Genomic DNA, 20,129 nt, shown 5'->3' with positions numbered 1-20,129 from the left:
TATTCCTATTGCTGGTTCTTGAACAGAAGCCAACATGGTAGGGTTGAGAGTTCATCACAATTTCCTATCTTATTGTTAACTGAATGAATGATAAAGTCTAGGATTTGGACTACCAAGTCAGCATAATTATGTGCTGGAGCTACTGATTAGACTTCAAGAGGTATATTGCATACTTGAGGGCACTCTCCCCCAAAACCTGACTGGGGAAAATTAGCATCTCAGGAAGAAGAGATCTAGCTGAGTTTTCCTCCAGCATGTTGGTTTTCTATATGCAGGGGGGAGTTATTTAAAAAAAATTGGGGGAGAATTTTTGTATCTTGTCTGACTTGGTAAGTGTAAGTAAGGCAGCTTCAGGTGTTCAGATTTCACAGCCTAAGACTTCTGGGCGAGAGGGAGGGAAAGTAACAGCAACTGCCACTAACATTTGTAATTGCCAGGATTGGAATGCTAGCTAGTAACGTTAATCCAAAGCGAGTGTGGAGGCCCAAACATTCTTCTCCAGCTTTGATCACAATTCGGCCCATATAAGAATCCTTTTCTGCCCCATTGTCACCTTCTGACATTCTGACTTAACTGACGTGGAGAGGGGGGATGGGGGGTAGAGAGAAGCAAGTTCCCTACTACCTCCAGCCCCTCTTCAACGCTCTCTTTTGCTCCTCCTGGTGCCTACAATTGCTCAAATAACAGCATCCTAAGCACAAAAGATCCTGGGAAATGTCACTCTCTAGATACCCGAGACCACAATGTGGGCCCAAGTGCCCTGAATAGTTACATATTGTATTTTAGGTGTCAGGTGCTCTTATGTTCTTATGGGGTACGTCCAAGAAACAGACAGTCTAAATGTTGCAAACTGAACAGTTTCTCCAACTCAGGAGCTAGGCCTCCATGCTGTGGCGCAACGTAACACAAGGAATCAACTCCATCTCAGCAGCACTTGATGGAGGACACTGAGGCTCTCCCCAGTTGCACTACTAGGGTGACTACCACAGGAATAGTACCATGGACTACCACAAGCCCACATTCATGCACCAGAAACAGTAGCCTCTCGAGCCACAGGCACCGGCTGCAGTTGAATGCTGACACTTAAAAGGCTGTGAACAAAGTGGGAGACTTGCCAAGCAAGCTCAGCCCAAGCTGTTGGCCTCATCTCTCGGATTCTCTGACCACAGGACCACACTCTCTCCCCACCTTGGTTCTGGAGCAAAGCAGAAGCCCTGCTGTGCATTTGAAGAGTTAGCAGTCTGGAAAAACACTCACTGGGGGACGGCACGGGAGGGTTCTTTGAGAGAGGCGGCGTCTCTTCCTTGATGTTGCTCGAAGGTTTTGCAGCAGCCACGAGTTGCTCATTGGAGCTAGTGGAGAAGTGAAAGTGGATGGTTCCTGATTCAACCTGCTTCACCTGGGATGTAACAAGAGGGAGGGAAGTAAGTAAGAATATCCCTCTTTCTCCAACTCTCCATGTTGCTACTGTGGGTGAGCGCACAGCATGAAACACTGAAATTCTGTGCCAAGGCAATCCAACTTCTGCGCCAACAATTCTGAGATCTGTTCAAATTATGAAAATGTCTGTAATTTATATTATTCAACACAGTTTTTTCTGGTTTTGACATGGGGGTCATGCAAGCACAGAAGTGTTGCCTGCCCTGCCTCCACTCCAGCCACTGGAGTCATTGTTTGGCAATCCCTCTGCCTTCTCAGATTTTAGAAGGCATTCACACACTGCAAGGTCCAGACCTCTCTCTCTCTCTCTCTCTCCTTCTCTTCAAGAAAGCTGAGGTTCTCAGAAGGCTGACTTCTTCAACCATCACCACATTTGGCAGATTTTCTGCATACCATGGAATCACATTCACAGCCATAACAGAAAAGGAAGAGCCCTCCCCCTCCCAAAAAAAGCTACAAGGAGGGGTGAATAATTGCACAGTTTTATTGTACAAATAAACTCCACTTTGGCACCTGTCCTCTTTCCTTTCTTTTTTTAAATAAACCCACCACTAACAATCATTATTTCAGTGACAGAGCATCTGCTTTGCATGAAGAAGGTCCCAGGTTCAATCTCCAGTTAGAGCTGGAAATGTCCCCTGGCTGAAACCATAGACAGCCACTGCCAGCAGTGTAGACAGTCCTGAGCTGGGAGGACTCTTGGTCTGATTCAGTGCAAGGTGGCTTCCTGTGTTTAGTTTTCTTAGTTTTTAATGGCTTCTCTCTTGTGAAAGGGAATCCAAGTCACAGACTGCCAGGCATGTTCCATGTGGTACGACCCTATCTCTCAGTTTGTTGTCAGGAGTGCTCCTGCCTCATTGGGGCCTTCTGGGTTTTCCTCAAGATGTCTGTTATACACACTCATGGTCTCAGTCTTGGAGCACAAAGACCTTTCTTTCTGCACTGCCCTTGGCTGCCAAAGGAGGGAGACAGTGGCCTGCTTTCAGCATGGACAGCCAAAGGGCAGAGATGGAGCCGCTGGCTCCACAGAGCTCGGGTAACTCCAGGGACCAAGAGGGTTTCACCTGGTCCTATAAAAGCTGCTGGCTTGGCGCCTTAGCTTGAGCACCTCTTGATCCTCACAACAAGAGGAGAGGGGTTCAGGTGGCTTTGTAGACCGGAAGGAAGGTTTGGCCCAGAACCAGCCTTCACTATCCCCCTGCCCCCAGGAGTTCCAGAACCAGAGGAGCCCAAGATGCAGTGCTTCGCTGACCTGTTGATCCTCCTCAGACTCCATCTCAGAGGCCACAGTAGAACCCCGTTGTCTGCCACCCTGCCAGACCCAGGTCGCATCTACACCATAATTCAAAGCATGTGGCTTCCTCCAAAGAAGGGATGGGAGTTGTAGTTCAAAAAAGTAACGTTTCCAAGCTCTGGCCTCTACTGGACCTGACTTTGCTTATTGCTAGGTCACCAACATGGTGCCCATGAGACCAAGAGTGTCCCTGGGGACTTCCCTGGTGCCCACAAAGCCTCTGAACCCCCCCCCCATCTCACTCATGGCCCCCTTCATCATTTATATTATTAATCATCATTATATTATATATTACTACATTTATATCCCACCTTTCCTGCAAGGTGATGTACAAGTCAAGTGTCACATCACACACTCTTCCCCTAGTGAAGTTCCTTGTTGAGACATGAGCTGGACATAATCTGCAACTTGACTCTGTAGCCTTCTCCTCCCCCCCCCTCCGAGCATTGGCTCAAATGGAGCTCCAGTCCAGGCCTCTCCGGGCCAGCCCTTCCCTTCCCCTTCAGTTATAAGGAGTTCTGAAGCCTCTGTCATTGTCAATAGCTGCGTATCTCCCCAGATGTTCTTCATCTGGCTTATCTCCATCAGCAAGTCCTGATGGCTGTGGGCTGGATCCTGCATCCATGAAGGAAGGAAGCCTAGGGGGCCATGGGGCGGTCCCTGACCGTCCTTCGCAGTGGCACTCTCTCAAGCTCCAAATGTTCCCATGGACCTACAAGGGTTAGTGAATGCTGACTTATTGGATCCTGAATTGGAACTGGTGGTAATCCCAGGAATCTGTGCCTAGTGCACACTGCCGCTCAGGCTAGAGTCCTTGCAGGCCCATTGCCTGGGTCAGAACAGCACCTCTCTTCCTGGCTGATTTGTTAACTGGCTTCACCACATGCTTGGATAGGGCTTGTTGACTCGAAACGTCCAGGCCTGGCAATAAAAGATGTTCCTGGGGATCATGACTCACCTCTTCAGAGCTCATGGTGGCCGGTGGGGTCTTGTAAACCAGAGTGTGGTTGGGATTGTGCTGTGCTCCTCCTTGCAATGGCAGGACCACGTGTGAAGAAGTTGCATCCGGTAAGGGGTTCCAAACTGCCCAGCGGATCGAATGCATGTAAGCTGGTGTCGTCAGCGATGTAACGGATGGTGTCTGTGGTTCAGAGGGGAGGGGAGGGGAATGGACATGAGAATAAAGATATATCTGTTAAATGCTAGTTCCATGCCAGCACACTTGTGCCATTTATTTATTTTTTTATTTGATTCGATTTATATACCGCCCACAGCCTGGGGGATCTCAGGGCGGTGCACAACATGGATAAAATACAATAAAATTACAAAAACAGTAAAATATACATTATTAAACAAGTAAACAGCCAAATATACATTAAAAGCACAAATAGATTAAAATGCCTGGGAGAATAAAAAGGTTTTAACCTGGCGCCGAAAAGATAAAAGTGTAGGCGCCAGGCGCACCTCATCGGAAAGACTGTTCCATAATTCGGGGGCAGCCACTGAAAAGGCCCTAGATCTTGTTACTACCCTCCGAGCTTCTCTGTGAGTCGGAGCTCGGAGGAGGGCCTTAGATGTTGAATGCAGTGAACGGGTAGGTTCATATTCTGTGGGGATGGCTGCAATCTGAGGCAGAGTTGAGGGGCAAACCAGATCCTCAGCACAGACCTGGGGTCACTAGGGGCAAACACGTAAGCTAACAGTGTTCCTGAGGCACTCCCCACCACTTTCCCCCATATAAGTGAATGGCTGTCATTCACTCTCCCCAGGAATAGCAAACCACTGCAACAATGCTGCGGAGGGGAGGAATGTGATCCTATGGAGTTGGGGGGAAGGTGACAGGACTGTGAGCTAATTTCTGGTGCTGATCACAATTCCTGGGCTGAGCATATGCTCAGAGGCACCCTGTATCTTAGGGCATGTTTGACCTCCTGAGCTGCTATTTTGTGCCTGGCTCTGGTTAGAGGACCCGGGTTATAATTAATTAAAAAAATCATTAAGGATACCCTGCAAGGCTGAGGTCTTCCCATCTCTGGTGCATCTGATGATAGTCTGCCATTCAAGTCAAGACAGACGAGCCCTGCCTCTCTCTCCCAAGATGTATGGGTAAGCCATAAATCAGCCCCCCAAACCAGAATTTGCTCTTCGGTGTCTGCAGCTCCAGTATTAGTTCCTCCCAAACTGTCCTGACAATATGGCCTGGAATGACAACCAGACCTGTCAACTAGGACATGATGCATTTTCGGGACAGGCTAGGAAGGTTGTTAAAAACTGGTCTCTATTGCTAGGGTGTAACATTCAAAATATCCTTCCGGACCAACTCCTTTGAGAAGGGAAAGGTGCTGGGTGATGTCCCATCCAGAGCCAAAAGAATGAGGCTGGAGTGTGTGTGCAAGTAAATCTCGTTTTATTAGAGTAATGGATACATCAAAGGCATTGCGCTTCATAGGAAACCCTACGCTAACTCACTAGAGTCCCTAACTATACTCTAGACATGCTCTGCAGCGTGTGAAGGAAGTTGACTCAACGACCCCCCACTGAGAGTGGCAGGCTTATATAGGAAATGTTTTCAAACGTAATCTCTGACTCCATAATTCCTGTCTTTGCCCTGTCCATTTCTCGCCGCGACGGGAACGAGGAGACAAGGGACGCGCATCCAACAGCTCATCTGAAGACACCTGCTCCCAAGCAACGGGCTCGAGGTCAGGGGGCGGTGCCACACTGGAATCCTCCTGGGAACTGCTTGGTAAAGGAGGAGCTGGCACTGACTCTGAAGCTTCCCCCCACAAGTCCTCTGCATCAACTGGGGGCGGTGCGCTCAGCTCCTCGGAAAGGGCGTTACTCGTGGGAACTGGCTGGAGAGCAGGCTGCCCCCCTCCCGCACGATCCTGCTCAGACACAACAATCCCCAACTCTGCTTCTTCTGGCTGCGGAGGTGCCTGAAATTCATGCCTCCCCCCTTCCTGTCCCTTCTGAGTTGGCTGCAGCGCAACAGGTGAAGAGGACTGGGAGGCTCAAACGTTCCCTTTTAAGGGTCTCTGTTCCCACAATGACCTATTTAGAAAGGCCTCAAAAGAAAAGCCTAACAAACTCATGGCTCGGTCCCAGTATTTGAAATCTCTCTTCTGGTTCTCTGTAAATTGCTCATTACAAAAGCTACAAAGGGCAATCAGCTTTGGGATTATCCACCCTCCAGAATGGAGAGGGCAGGGGTTAATTGGGTTCAGTGTAAAGCCACCAACAGGCTGGGCATAAGGTCTACTAATACACTCTAGAGCACTGGAGGCATGCTAATCTGCCCGTCTTGTACTCGCATGATGGGAAGACTGTCTGGTACAGAAGCTTTATCATGGCAGCTCAGGATACGGACTGGCTAATCTGGCTGCACCCCTGGGTGCTGATCACTTTGGGGACATGGCTTTCTCCTCCTAAACACAACCCTTTTCCATCTTTAGCCCTGATGGCCACAAGGAGACGCTTGAAAATGTGTGAGCAATGACTGCTGAAGTCAAAGAAACAGAGCTGCCGCTGAATAACATTTCCCATGAGAAGGGATGGGGCTTCATTTCCTTGCATAACTCTGTGCCCCTCCCTATGAGGATTATTTAGATCTTTATCTTGTCCTTCCTCCCAAAGGAATACAGGGTGGCAAACAACAAAACAATACAAAACATTTAAAAGCATTTAAAAATAAATCAAATATGTTCACAAGTAATATTTCAAAGTTGTCAGAAACAGCCCCCAAAAGCCTGAGTGATGCTTCTGCATTCCGTCTAAACATAGATAATGAGGGGGACAGGTGCACCTCACCAGGGAGGGCATTCCGGAAGTGGGGGCTCCTACCAAGAAGACCTTGTCCTGGGTCAGAACCAGCTGGACAGTACCCAGTGATAGTGGCAGCATTAACAGGGCCTCCCCTGCTGATTGTAAGGCTCAAACAGCCAAAACTGCAGAATATATTATGCAACATAACTTTTAATAACATTAAGCCTGGGACTTTAGATGAAAAGTATGCGCTTGATAGTCCCCTCTCCTTTCTTGCTCAACAGCCTTTGAAGCCAAGTGAGAACCTGCCATTTCAGCAGCAGTATCCAGAAAGCATACTTACGTCACTTAGCTGCTGGTTCAGGAAGGGGAAAGAGGTGCCGTTGAATCAGGAGCCTGCCCTGGGAGCAGATTTAGCTACTTATGGAACTGCTCATCAGGTTGTTGCAAGATCAAAATAAGACAGGAGCTGACAATCTGGAGCTCCTTGGGAGAAACGGGGGGGGGGGGAGGATAGAAATGTACATGAAGGAATATACTGTGCGCACCCCAAGGACTTGAGGTAAAGGAAGGTCATAAAGTCCTTCCTTTCTCTCTGTCTCTCATGCTCTCTTTCTTAATGTTTAAACTTTTTTTATTTTATCATTTCAACGTTACAAATCATTAGGATCCAACCAGAACAAATCAAATATATAAAAAAAGTTTTTTTTCTTTTATCTGTTCTAAAAGTATGAGACCACAATTAAAAACAAATCTACTTCCAGCAGTCCTAGCCTCACTCTTAAACTTTAGCTTCCATTTTGGACTTTAGCTTAAATTTTGGACTTTAATATGTGCACATTTTGCTGTGAAATGTTGGACTCTGAAGTTTACCTGGTTTTGTTTCTCGCAGTTAAAAACACCAATTTACTTTTCAATCCTACAGTGGCATTTCTTCAAGAATCGTCCAAGCTATCTGCTTATGATTCCATTTATCATTTATAAAGCATCTATTTTCCCCCTGTGGGCTTTTCTTTTCATGGTTCTAATGTGAGATGTCATTGAATGCGTTGCCAAAGCCTCCCTTAGTTGGGATAATGAGGCACTCATAACAAAACAATAGCTATTGATTAAGCTGCACCGGTCCTGCTAACCAAATAATAGCAGGGAAAGTAAGGGATCCCTGGTCTTAATTTTTTTTAAAAATGAGTGTCTCTAAGCCTTTGCCCAAAAAGTCCAGGATAACGCGGCATGGCTGTGAAAGTAGTGAGAGAGGGTCAATTCTGCACATTAGCAGAGGTACATATGATGACACCGCCTCTCTCTCCCCACCCCAGTTACCTCTTCTTCAGAGGATGGAACTCCAGCCCAGCCATGTTTGGCCAAGTACTCTAAGTTCCTGCCAATCTTGCAAAGCCAGGGGCTTACCTCCTCCCCAGTGGACCTCTCTCTGCCAATCTAGTAGGCAGGCGGCATTCGAAGCTCTCTTTGGAGATGCAGAGGGCTGAACCTTGGGCAGTTTGCATGCTAAATCGATGCTGTGACACTAAGCTGCAGCCTTCCTACAACTGCTCTTGGATTTCAGCAGCTAGATTGGGGAATGCTGAATTGCCTTATACCAAAATCAAACCACTTGTCCATCCAGCTCAGTATTGCCAACACTGACTTGCAGTGGCTCTCCAGAGTTTCAGATGAGAAACATTCCCATTCCTTATCTGGAGATGCCAGGGATTCAACCTGGGACCTTCTACACACAAAGCAGACATTCTAACACTGAGCTACAGCCATACTCCTGACTCCTTACAGCATCTGCATACCCTGCCACCCTTATGCTGGCTAGTGTAGGGTGTCAAGGATGATACAGGCTTGTCAAGGCTGTGGCTCCCCATGCCCCGAAGGTTCAGTCGGCCTTCACTAAGGACCAAGCCTTTAGTGTGACAGCTCCTGCTCTGCAGAACTCCCTGCCTGTAGAGGTTCAGCAGGAATCATTCCTGCCTTCTTTTAGATGTTGCCTAAAAATGTTGTTATCTAGATAGGCCTTTGAAATGTGGATTTTCTTTTAACCAACCAGCACTTATGAATGTTTTTACTGGTGTTTTTTAATTGTTGCAGCAATTTTTATATGATGTACATTGCCTTGTTTATTTTTAAGAAAGTGCAGCTTATTAAAAAATTAAATAAATACATCGTCTCAGATCAAAGCTAAAGTCAATCTCACCCAGTATTCTGTTTCTTACAGTGGTCAACCAGACGCTTCTGGGAAACCTACAAGAAAGGCATGAAACCAGCAGCCCCATCTCATTGTTTGTTCCTTAAAACTGGTATTCAGAAGTACATGGTCTCCAAATTTTGAGTTTTACAAGGCCATCCTCCTCCATGGGATTGTCAGGATTCTGCCCAACCAGGACCCTGAGGGGACCTCCTCAGAAAAAGAGGTGTGGGACTCTGAAGAGTACCACAGCCCAAATGGGAACCTTGAAGAACCCCAAGGTAGCCCGAATACCTAGTCTCATGGGCATCTCACCTAGGCCTCCTGATGACCTCTCTAGCCACATCCTGAGACCTGGCTTAACCTTCAGTTATCTCCTTTTGCACCCCATCTGTGCCCTCAAGAGCAAAAGTGGCAAGAGACCCAGTGGGAAGGCCAGAGTGTTTCAGGTGGCTGGCCAAAGACATTCTCACCAGGGGTCCCCTTGGATGCAAGGGTCTATGCAGGAGGTGGGAGAAGTCAGAGGATTCAGCTGTGAACAATGACCAGCAGATGACCACGAATTGGAGGGGGCATTGGCAGTGAGGATACAAGCCTCTCAGTCTCTGCTTGGACTTTACTGGAATAACAACTCCACTACTAGGTACTGAATTTGTGTAATTCTCTTTTGAAGCTAGCCAAGCCAGCGACCCTCAACACACAGAATCACAGAATTGCAAGGGGCCTATAAGGCCATCGAGTCCAACCCCCTGCTCAATGCAGGAATGCAAGTGAAAGCATCCCCGATAGGTGGCTGTCCATCTTGTGACAGTAAATTCTACAAGGAAGGGTTGTTGTGTAAAGAACTTTATTTTGTCTCTCTCCTTCCTAGAGGAATGTACGAGGGGCTCTGCTGGATCAAGCCAAGGGTCCATCTAGTCCAGCACTCTGTTCTCGCAGTGGCCAACTAGATGCCCTAATGGAAAGCCCATAAGCAAGACCTGAGTGCAATAGCACTGAGCTCGCCTGCAATTGCAAGCAACTGCTATGCAGAGGCATGCCGCCTCTGACAATTGGAGGTAGAACACTGCTATTGTCGATGGTATCCATTGAAGAGTCCATCATCTAAAAGCAAAGAGCACTTTTTGTTTCACAGTTTTGCTTTTAGTAACAGCCCTGATGATGTTTCAAGACAGCCGGGTCTCAACAGACTAAAAAGCAGGCCCCAAACATCCCAGGTCTTAATAAAGACCATTTTAATGCAAGTCTGCAAGGCAATCCAGCATGGTGGGATTTGGCATGCAGAACACAGAAGAGAAGCTGCTCCTTGCTACTAACATTCCTCCAGCAATCCAGCAGAGAATGAACTTTGTTATTACCACAGCCTGGTATATCTAATTCAAACAGAAATGCACAAGTGGTGTCCTCTGTGACCCATGGGGGAAATACAATCACATATCTATAAACATTAAAATGGGTGTGTTGGGTTGGTATTCACCGTGTGATAGAGATACAGGAAGTCGTGGGCGCACAGGGCTCCTCATGTGGAGACAAGAACATCAGGCACAGAACTGGTGTACATAAAATACCAATGAGATTTGTCTGATGCATTGACAGTTCTCATTCCCTTGCATCATTACAGCCAACAGTCTCCAAGCATGCAAATTATTTCACAGGGAAAAATAAAGTCTGATTGGCTGAGTTGCTGATGTATCCCAGGAATACAGCATTTGCTTCTGCTGTGGTGGTCTAGGGAGAAAATTCATGTTCTTTTATTTCAGGTTAATTAAACAAGAATAATTACAATGTGCTAGATTTGCATGCACGGTTCTAGCACAGAATGGCTCAAAGATACCCATTAGAAACAGGATGGACTCACACTTTTACAAATGAATAATTGCTTTAATTCTAAGTTTAAATGGGTGGTCCAGGGTTATGAAACAGGAACTCTCCAGATTTGAGTGAGTTAGCCCTGTTCACACATGAAATTTTTAGTGTGCCTCACTTCACAGGTGTTGTGACCCCAATGCTGCAGACCCCCCCTTAAAGCTGTGATGCCAAGCTGGGGCCACCTGCCCAGGTGATCTCATGGTCCTGGGAACTCAAGAGGACTTCCCAAAGAACTCTCCGAAGAAGAAGATCAGTTCACCAAGAGAATCAGGTTAGATATCCCAGAGCCTGGATTAGTTTATTCTCTGATGAATCCCCCAGGTGATAAGGCATGACTAAGGCCCATTCAGTGGTGCCACAGGACAAGGATTCAAACACGAGCACCAATCCTTAACATTCTCTGCAATCCCACTTGAACGGGCTGGTGAGGAGGACGTTGACAGGACATTCCTGCTGGCAGTGGGTTACACGGGGCATTAGGTGTTAGGTGTCCTGGGTGCACTTTTTCCCCCAAAGGCAGGAAGGGCATATCTGGCTTTGTAAAACATGTTTGCAACTATCTGGGGCTTAATGCCATAGCCTCCCCACCAAAGGCTGGGGTGATAGTGGTGGAATCTATCTGTAAGAGCAGCTCAACGACAGGATACTTTGGGTAGAGAGGCCGCGGTCCTTCTTCAAAGATTTTCATGGGGAAAGTTGTGCTGGCACAGGACACCATGGGCAGGGAACATTACTTATTAAGTCCCTTCTGGATCTGTGACACTATTACGAGAGGCAATCTTTCTCTAGGGTGAAAAGACAGGATACACCTTTCCTCCTTTCCCCGGGAGACCCTTGGCCAGTTCATTTGTTATATTTGTGACAACGTATTTGTCAGGACAAGGTTGCTCATTCCAGCTGTATGGCTGTACAATCAAGCAAGCAACACAGCCAGGTATGACATCTCAGACCATTTTCAAATCCGCAGGGAAATCAAGCGTTGGGTTGATGCATTGCCTGACAACTCTCCTTGTCTCCACAGTAGCTTCACTAAGGGTCTGCTGTGAGCTGAGCTCCTCGGAGCTTGCTCACAGCTGCCTACAGAGGTGTGAGAGAGACTGAGCGGGCAAAGGAGAAGCGGGCTGTGCCGAGGATGCTTTTGCAGTCTGCACACGAATACACAATTAAGTGTTCAATTAACGACTGACAGATCCTGCCAACCTCCTCACCTCCTTTTGGGGGAACTGTGAGGCAGGAGGGACAGGGCTTGGAGCTAAAGGCAGACCGCTGGCCAAAAGCTATTAAAAAGGGCAGCGGGTAGAGAGTGCAGGGGGTGGCCAGATGGTGCACAGGATGGCACCATGTGTTAAGTCCCAAGGGCAGACAATTCCTTGATGGCATTTGCTCCTGAAAATATTTAGGGCAGAATTAACTAAAGAACTACCTCCACCACTTAATTAACAGCTTCACATCTGGGTCTTCATCAAGGACAGGGGTCTTTCCATTTAACATTTTGTGATGGGGCAGCAGAACCCAAAGGGCTTTGCAAAAGGGAACATTTCTGCTACAGGGTAGATTAATTTCCCCAGCGCCCCATTTTTCATCCCTGAGGAATTGCTATCGCCTTGCCCAGCTTCCTACTGGTCTGGAGGTGAGTGACTCAACCTTGTCACCTCACACAGTGGAGATAATAAGCATTTAAACAGTGCTTGTTGGAGTATTCTGAGCCCTATACACAACTTATCTCTTTAAAGCTTTGCAGCAGCCGTGAAAGACAGCCCAAGATTGTCATCCTTCCAGATGTTGTAGATGGGGGGGAGGCTGAAGGTGAGATAACAGTGGCATACCATAAGGCTACTTATTTAAGTTGCCTCCTACTAAGGCTGCAATCCAATACACACTTACCTGGGAGTAAGCCCCATTGAACCCAATGCAGCCTACTTCTGAGTAGACATGCACTGGATTGTGACCTAAGTCAGACCATTGGTCCATCAAGAACTGCAGCTGGTGAGGGGCCTGGAGATCAAATAACAAAAGGCTGAAGGAGTTTAGCCTGGAAAAGAAAGGACAAAATTTGCATTCTGCTGCTCCAGAGGATAGGAGCCGAACCAATGGGTTCAAATTACAAGAAAAAAGGGAGAATGTTCTCACAGTAAAGCCACGTGGAACAGACTGCCCCAGAAGGTGATGGATTCTCCTTCATTAGAGGTTTTTATGCAGATAGGCAGATGGACACCGATCACCGGTGCTGTAGTCATGCGTTTCCCAAAAGAGGGTTGGGCAAAATGACCTTTGAGGCCCCTTCCAACTCTCTTATTCTATAAGCACAGTACTGACTTCTCTGACTGGTAGCAATCTACCATGGACTCTAGGAAATGGAGCTCTTCCTCAGTGCTGCTCCCCAAGGCTCTGTTGAACTGAAGATGTCAGGGACTGAACCTGGACCTATCTGCATGCAAAACAGGTTGCATTACTTCACCATGACAAGAGCATTCTGTGCGAATTCACATTTTTAGGAAATTCACTTGTATCATCAGGACAGGACAGAACAGGACCGGTAGTATCCTGACAGTAGCCTGAGCTACAAGGACTTCATGGGGGGGGGATGGTGTTCCAAATTTGGGGACAGAGAAGGCCACAAGGAAGCCTCTCCTCAGTCTCTTTCCCACATGTTCAGCTTTCTTTCATTTTTTTTTAAAGGAAGACTACATCAAAGACATAAGGAAAAACCTTTGCAGCAGTATTCTGCACCTCAGGGCAAAGTAACCTCCTCGGGCCAATGAGTGCAAATGAGCTTACTCCCTTATGAACCTGCCTGGCTGTTAAGAGCATCTTCAGTGGTAGCACACCTTTGGAGGTGAGGTTGGTGGCTACCAGAGACAGGGCTCTTTGGGGGGCTGTGCCTCATCTGTGGGACTGCCTTTCCCCTCTTTGCTTATCTGGCTTTTAGGTACTGTGTAAAAACTGTTTTGCTTTTCTCCGCTGTTAATGACCTTGATCATTTTGTCGCTGTTCTTAATGGTTGCTCTTCTGCTTACTGTCATTGTATGTTATCCGTTTTTAAATTACATTGTAAGATGCTGTAGGAGTTATATATTGCAAGGAGAGGGTTTTTTTTTTAAAAAAAAAGAAATGCATTGGGATGATTGATGATTTTTTTTAAAGTCTTAATAAAATTTGTTTTCTCTAACAGTGAAATCTTGTGCATGTTTACTCAGCTGCGTGCAATGGGGCTTGCTCCCTATTAAGTGTGTTTAGGATTGCCTTTTAATCCTAATTTCAAAATAACTCCTTATTTACACGTTCCTTTCTCTCCAGAGCACATTTCACTAGCCTAACTGCTCCACACTAGGCATTTGTGGAATACTGATGCCCTACAAAGAAAAAATGGGTAATTGAGTACCTTCCAATTAGACTCCCTTGATCGCCCAGAGGCAATTCTTGCTCACAAGAAGCAAGAGAAGTGGTTGTTTACAGACCTGCTTTAATGTAATACATTTTACTGCATCTTTAGAGGTATTCACTGTTTTGCATTAAGTCAACAATGCTCACCTCCCCATTCCTGCAGATGCACCCTTTAGTTCTTCACCGCAACATTTCTGACTCTTGTCCTGGGGCTGGCAGGGTGAAGAGAGAGCCCTTGTGGTGTAGAGATTCAAGTACTGGACTTAGACCAGAGAGACCTGGATTCAAATTTCCCCTCAACTACATAACTGACTGGGTGAGTTGGGCCAGCCACTGTCTCTGTCTAACCTATCTTGCAGTGTTGTTGAGAATATAAATGGGGATGGGACTTCCGGGAAGGGTGACTTCGCTTGTGCCTGCTTTTGGGACGGGCTCCCGCCTCAAAAGAAGCTTATTCAGATATAAATCAGTCAGAACATTTTTTTTTTGACTGATGAAATTTCTCCCGGGCAGGGAGAAACGTAGAGATCAACCTCTTTTTTTTTTTCAATAATTTTTATTCAGATTTTCATAAAACATACAAGACAAAATCATAAAACATTCAAAGACAAAAAACAAAATCAAAAATAGTTAAACAAAAAGAAAAAAAGAAAAAAGAAAAAAAAATAAAGAGTAAAATATTGACTTCCCATTTGTCAAAGATCAAATCAGTTATAAGTCTATAATATATAACAATCCTGTCTCTTAAGTCATATTATAAAATCACTTTCCTCCAGTAGTTATCTTACTTAATCATCAAATCTCATAAACATTACTTTATTCTTTCCACAAAAAGTCAAAGAGAGGTTTCAATTCTTTAAGAAATATATCTATCAATTTTTTTTTCCAGATAAGCATATCGATTAATCCATCTCATTACTAATTATGATAATCTTATTGTCATAACCATAGTCAAAATAAACATTTCAATTAATCCATCACATCAGAATCTGTTAGGTTCAGTAATTTCAGTAGCCATTGTTCTATTATCCCTATTAGTTCCATTTTCCATCTTCCATCTTCAGTAGTCTTGTTAAGTCCAGTAATTTCAGTATCCAATCTTCCATTATCAGTATTCCATAATAATCTTGCTGTCAGAGCCATAGTCATATAGTAAGAGTCTGATGGGAATTACCTCTATCCCAAATATTTTCTTGCCATCCATTCTAAATAGGTTGCTGAAATACTGCTGTAAAATCATATCTCTGTTCTTTTTTTCAAAATACACTGGGTCATCTCTTGAAAGTTTTTCCATTGTCACATGGCTGCAGTTAATTCCATAGATTTTCTCTATATTGGGCTCCATCACATCATTCCAGTCCAGAAGATTATCCATGCCATTGATAACTTTATCTCTAGAATCTTCATTAATTTCTTCAGAGATAACATTGAGTTCCAAACAATAGATTTTATTTCTAAAGTCCATAGACTCCAAATCTTGTTCCTGTTCCACGTTTGTTCCAATCTCCGGGATCTCCTCTCTCACAGGGACCCCTGTTCCAGTCTCCAGGGTCTCCTCTCTCACAGGGACCCCTGTTCCAGTCTCCAGGGTCTCCTCTCTCACAAGGACCCCTATGTCTTTAATCTCCTGTGTCTCCAAACAATAGATTTTGTTTCTAAAGTCCATAGACTCCAAATCTTTTTCCTGTTCCACGTTTGTTCCAATCTCCGGGGTCTCCTCTCTCACAGGGACCCCTTCCAGGGTCACCTCTCTCACAGGGACCCCTATATCTTTAATCTCCTGCTTCATTTTACTCAATTCAATTTTCAGCTCCTTACAACCCTGTCGCAGGTTTTGTTTCGTTATCTCAATCTCATCCATTATTTTCTGAAACATAGTTATTTCCAGATTCTCAGCCACTTTCTTAATTGCCATTTTAAAAGAAAAATATAGGAAAACCACTTCTTATTTCAGCAACAATTGGGTTAATACTCCAAACTTGGTGACATCACAGTATAAACAGAGCAGACAGCCTTATCTCTCCATGCTTAAGTAAACAAAATGCAGTTCCCAGGATCGAAACAATTAATGGCGGTCGTCAGGAAACAGATTCGTCAAAATAAAATAGACCAAAAAGAGAGTAGTCTCAGACAATATAATATTCTTCAAAATAAAAATCTGGAATAGAAATCCCTCTTCTGTGTATATCTTTAGAATGCAAATCCAGGACAGCTTTTTGCAACAAAAACAGAGATAAGCTATTAATTAGTGAGTAGCAGAGAGAAGTTATGGCTCCCCAGTGAGATGTCGAAAACCGATCAATCTGGCAAATCTCTTTTAAACAGCAACAATTTAAGTCAAGTAAAAGAAAAATATAGAAAGAAGGGTGCTTGCCTGTTAGTGCGTTCTCTCTTAGAAGATAAGATGAACGTTCGCTTTATCAGATAGAGCTTGTTGTTGAAAATCCGTCCCACCTTCGTCGGCTGGACCTCGTCCCATAAATTAATGAGATCTGGTCGTCCCAACAAAAATAGGCTTTGAGGTTAATCTCTTCGTTTCTCCCTACCCGGGAGAAGTTTAATCAGTCAAAAAAAAAAAATCTGACTGATATATCTGAATAAGCTTCTTTTGAGGCAGGAGCCCGTCTCAAAAGCAGGCACAGGCTAAGTCACCCTTCCCGGAAGTCTTAGAGATCAACCTCAAAAGCCTGTTTTTGTTGGGAGGACTGGATTTCATTAATTTATGAGATAAGGTCCAGCCAACAATGCCGGACGGACTTTCGAACAAGCTCTATCTGCTTAAGCGATACGTTTATCTTTTCTTTAAAGAGAGAACGGACTAACAGGCAAGCACCCTTCTTTCTATTATTTTTTTTACTTGGTTTAAATTGTTGCAGCAAAAGGAGATTTGTCAGATTGATCGGCTTTGGACAGCTTCTGGGTGAGCTATAACTCTTCTCTGTTATCCACGAAATTAACAGCTTATCTCTGTTTCTGTCGCAAAAAGCTGTCCTGGAAGTGCATTCTAAAGATATACACAGAAGAGGGATTTCTATTCCTGATTTCTATTCCAAGGAATATTATATTGTCTGGGACTATTCTCTTTTTGGTCTATTTTATTTTGACGAATCTGCTTCTTCACGACGCCACTAACTGTTTTGATGCTGGGAACTAAATTTGTTTTGCATTCTTGAACATAGAGAGATAAGGCAGGTTGCTCTGTTTATACTGTGATGTCATCAAGCCTGGAATATTAACCCAATTGTTGCTGAAATAAGAAGTGGTTTTTCTTTATTTTTGTTTTGCTTTGTTTTCGTGGTTTTAAAAATGGCAATCAAGAAAGTGGCTGAGAATCTGGAAGTAACTATGTTTCAGAAAATAATGGATGAGATTGAGATAACGAAACAAACCCTGCGACAGGGTAGTAAGGAGTTGAAAATTGAACTGAGCAAAATGACACAGGAGTTTAAAGAAATAGGGGATCCTGTGAGAGAGGAGAATGAGATCAGAGATGAGAAAAGAAAAAATAAAGGGAAGATACAAGCCCTGGAGATTGGAACAAATGTGGAATTGGAAAAAGATCTGGAGTTTATGGATTTTAGAAATAAAATCTACTGTTTGGAATTTAACGTTATCTCTGAAGAAATTAATGAAGATATTAGAGATAAAGTTATCAATGGCTTGGATAATCTTCTGGACTGGAATGATGTGATGGAGCTTGATATAGAGAAAATCTATGGAATTAACTGCAGCCATGTGACAATGGAAAAACTCTTAAGAGATGAGCCAGTGCATTTTCTAAAAAAGAAGAACACAGATATGACTTTACAACAATATCAATCAATCTTTATTGATACGGTCATAGACCAAAAGACATTTATAAATAAAACTACTTTACAACAATATTTCAGCAACTTATTCAGAATGGATGGCAAGAAAATATTTGGGATAGAGGAAATTCCCATCAGACTCTTATTATATGACTATGGCTACAACAGCAAGATTATTATGGAATACTGATAATGGAAGATTGGACACTGAAATTACTGGACTTAACAGGACTATTGAAGATGGAAGATGGAACTAATAGGGATAATGGAATAATGGCTATTGAAATTATTGGACCTAACAGATTCTGATGAGATGGATTAATCGAAATGTTTATTTGGACTATGGTTATGACAATAAGATTATTATAATTATTAACGAGATGGATTAATTGACATGTTTATTTGGAGAAAAATTGATAGATATATTTCTTAAAGAATTGAAACCTCTCTTTGACTTTTTGTGGAAAGAATAAAGTAATGTTTATGAGATTTGATGATTAATTAAGATAACTACTGGAGGAAAGTGATTTTATAATATGATTTAAGAGACAGGATTGTTATATATTGTAGACCTATAACTGATTTGATATGTGACAAATGGGAAGTCAACATTTTATTTTTTTTTGTTTAATCATTTTTGTTTTGTTTTGTTTTTTGTCTTTGAATGTTTTATGATTTTGTTTTCTATGTTTTATGAAAATTTGAATAAAAATTATTGTAAAAAAAAAAGAGAATATAAATGGGGATGGATGTAGTATGCCACCCTGAGAAGAAGAGGTATCCTGTTCTGCTGGGGCTTGCAGGGGAACAGGAAGCAAAAGCAGAGCCTCTTCCTGGCAAGGCAACGACCTTGACTGCTCCCACAGTGCCTTGGTGGCTGAGTTAGGGGAAATGCTGTCTTAACCAAACACCAGGGTCAGCTGACGGCTTAAAAAGACAGCAGGAGGGCCTTCCCTTCCAATGGCTCTGCCCCTTGAGAGAGCAATAAGCAATCTTTAAAGGGCTCATAGCTGATTCAGCAGTTGCACATTCCTGGATGGCTGTGGAACAGGAGAAGCTGCAGGGGAGCCATCCCCCGAGTCTGAGGGTGATCATGGGAGAGCCACGTTCCTCCTCCGGCCAGGAGGTATAGCAGGGGGCACCAGGTGCTCCTCCGAGTGCAGTGAGTGCAGACTCGATGGCCTTGTAGGCCCCTTCCAACTCTACTATTCTATGATCCTATGAGTAATGTCACGACAGCCAGTGTGACGTAGTGGTTAAGGTGTTGGACTATGACCTGGCAGACCAGGGTTCAAATCCCCACACAGCCATGAAGCTCACTGGGTGACCTTGGGCCAGTCACTGCCTCTCAGCCTCAGAGGAAGGCAATGGTAAACCCCCTCTGAATACCGCTTACCATGAAAACCCTATTCATAGGGTCGCCCATATGTCGGAATCGACTTGAAGGCAGTCCATTCATTCATTCATTCATTCATGGGTAATGTCTTGTACAGATGTGTCCTTAGAAACAAAATTAGACCTTGGGGAGAATCAACAAGTACTACTGGTTTTCAAAGGGCTCAGGGGGCTCAGCCAGTGACCTTTCATCTCCTAAAGCAAAAGCAGAACAATGTTCCAGCCAGGCAGCACTTGTCGTTCTCCAAGTCAGAGCTATTAAGTGCTGACTAATGAGCCAAACATTTCAAATTTGCAAGACTGAAGCACAGGGGAATTAAAGCAGATAATTTCATTAAAAAAAGCAGAGAAGCACCTGATTAGACTCCTGGTTTCAGCAAGGAAAACAAGAAGAGCATGCTGGGTTCCACTTCTGCTGCAGTTAAAGTGCCTTTGTCCGTGCCTGCATGTGGGGCCGCACAACTGAGACTGTGGCTAAAAATCAAAACACTTGCTAATTGAATTATGTTGAATGGGAGATCTGCACAGTTAAAAGAAGGAAGTCACCAGGTTCCAGTTCAAAACTAAGGTTTGACAAGATTTTTCTCTCTCTCTCCTGCATAGAACAAAGAATTAAATTCATCAGCAACAAGGATTATTTCCCACAGGCATTGTCTGATTTGTCTGTGTAAAACTGTTTTTTACAAAGTTGTTTAAAAAATGTTTTTAGAAGTTTTAATTGTATTTTATTATTGACGTTGCTGCCCTGGGCTCCTTCGGGGAAAAAGGGTGAGATATAAATTTAGTAAAACAAACAAATATTCAAAGCCAATCTACCCATTATGCAGAATGAGGTGGGAGACTGAGGTAGGAGAATTCTGGATTTGTGTTTCTGAATACTTCACCACAGTGGTGTTTTTTTTAAAAGTCCAACATACAAAGCAGAACTAGCAAAGTAGAGAGATGGCTTTGCTAGAACTTTCTTTCTGATGTGCTATTACACGCA

The 20,129-nt window shown here is 44.2% G+C and overlaps 1 protein-coding gene across 6 annotated transcripts in view; it reads right to left on the bottom strand.

Moving 5' to 3' along the window:
- The window catches only part of NPHP4 (nephrocystin 4), a 172,056-nt gene that overhangs the window by 83,794 nt on the left and 68,133 nt on the right, over nt 1-20,129 (bottom strand). For all 6 annotated transcript variants that reach the window (XM_061601417.1, XM_061601422.1, XM_061601421.1 and 3 more), the window contains 2 exons: nt 3,693-3,875; nt 1,258-1,399 (listed from right to left, as the gene is read on the bottom strand). In XM_061601417.1, coding sequence (XP_061457401.1) covers nt 1,258-1,399; nt 3,693-3,875 — 325 coding nt within the window. The remainder of the gene's footprint in view (nt 1-1,257; nt 1,400-3,692; nt 3,876-20,129) is intronic.

Source organism: Rhineura floridana, chromosome 18 (assembly GCF_030035675.1).
Source record: "Rhineura floridana isolate rRhiFlo1 chromosome 18, rRhiFlo1.hap2, whole genome shotgun sequence".
NCBI classification, from domain to species: domain Eukaryota; kingdom Metazoa; phylum Chordata; class Lepidosauria; order Squamata; family Rhineuridae; genus Rhineura; species Rhineura floridana.
The sequence above is the reverse complement of the archived record's forward strand: the minus strand, read 5'-3'. Positions and strand labels throughout refer to the sequence as shown.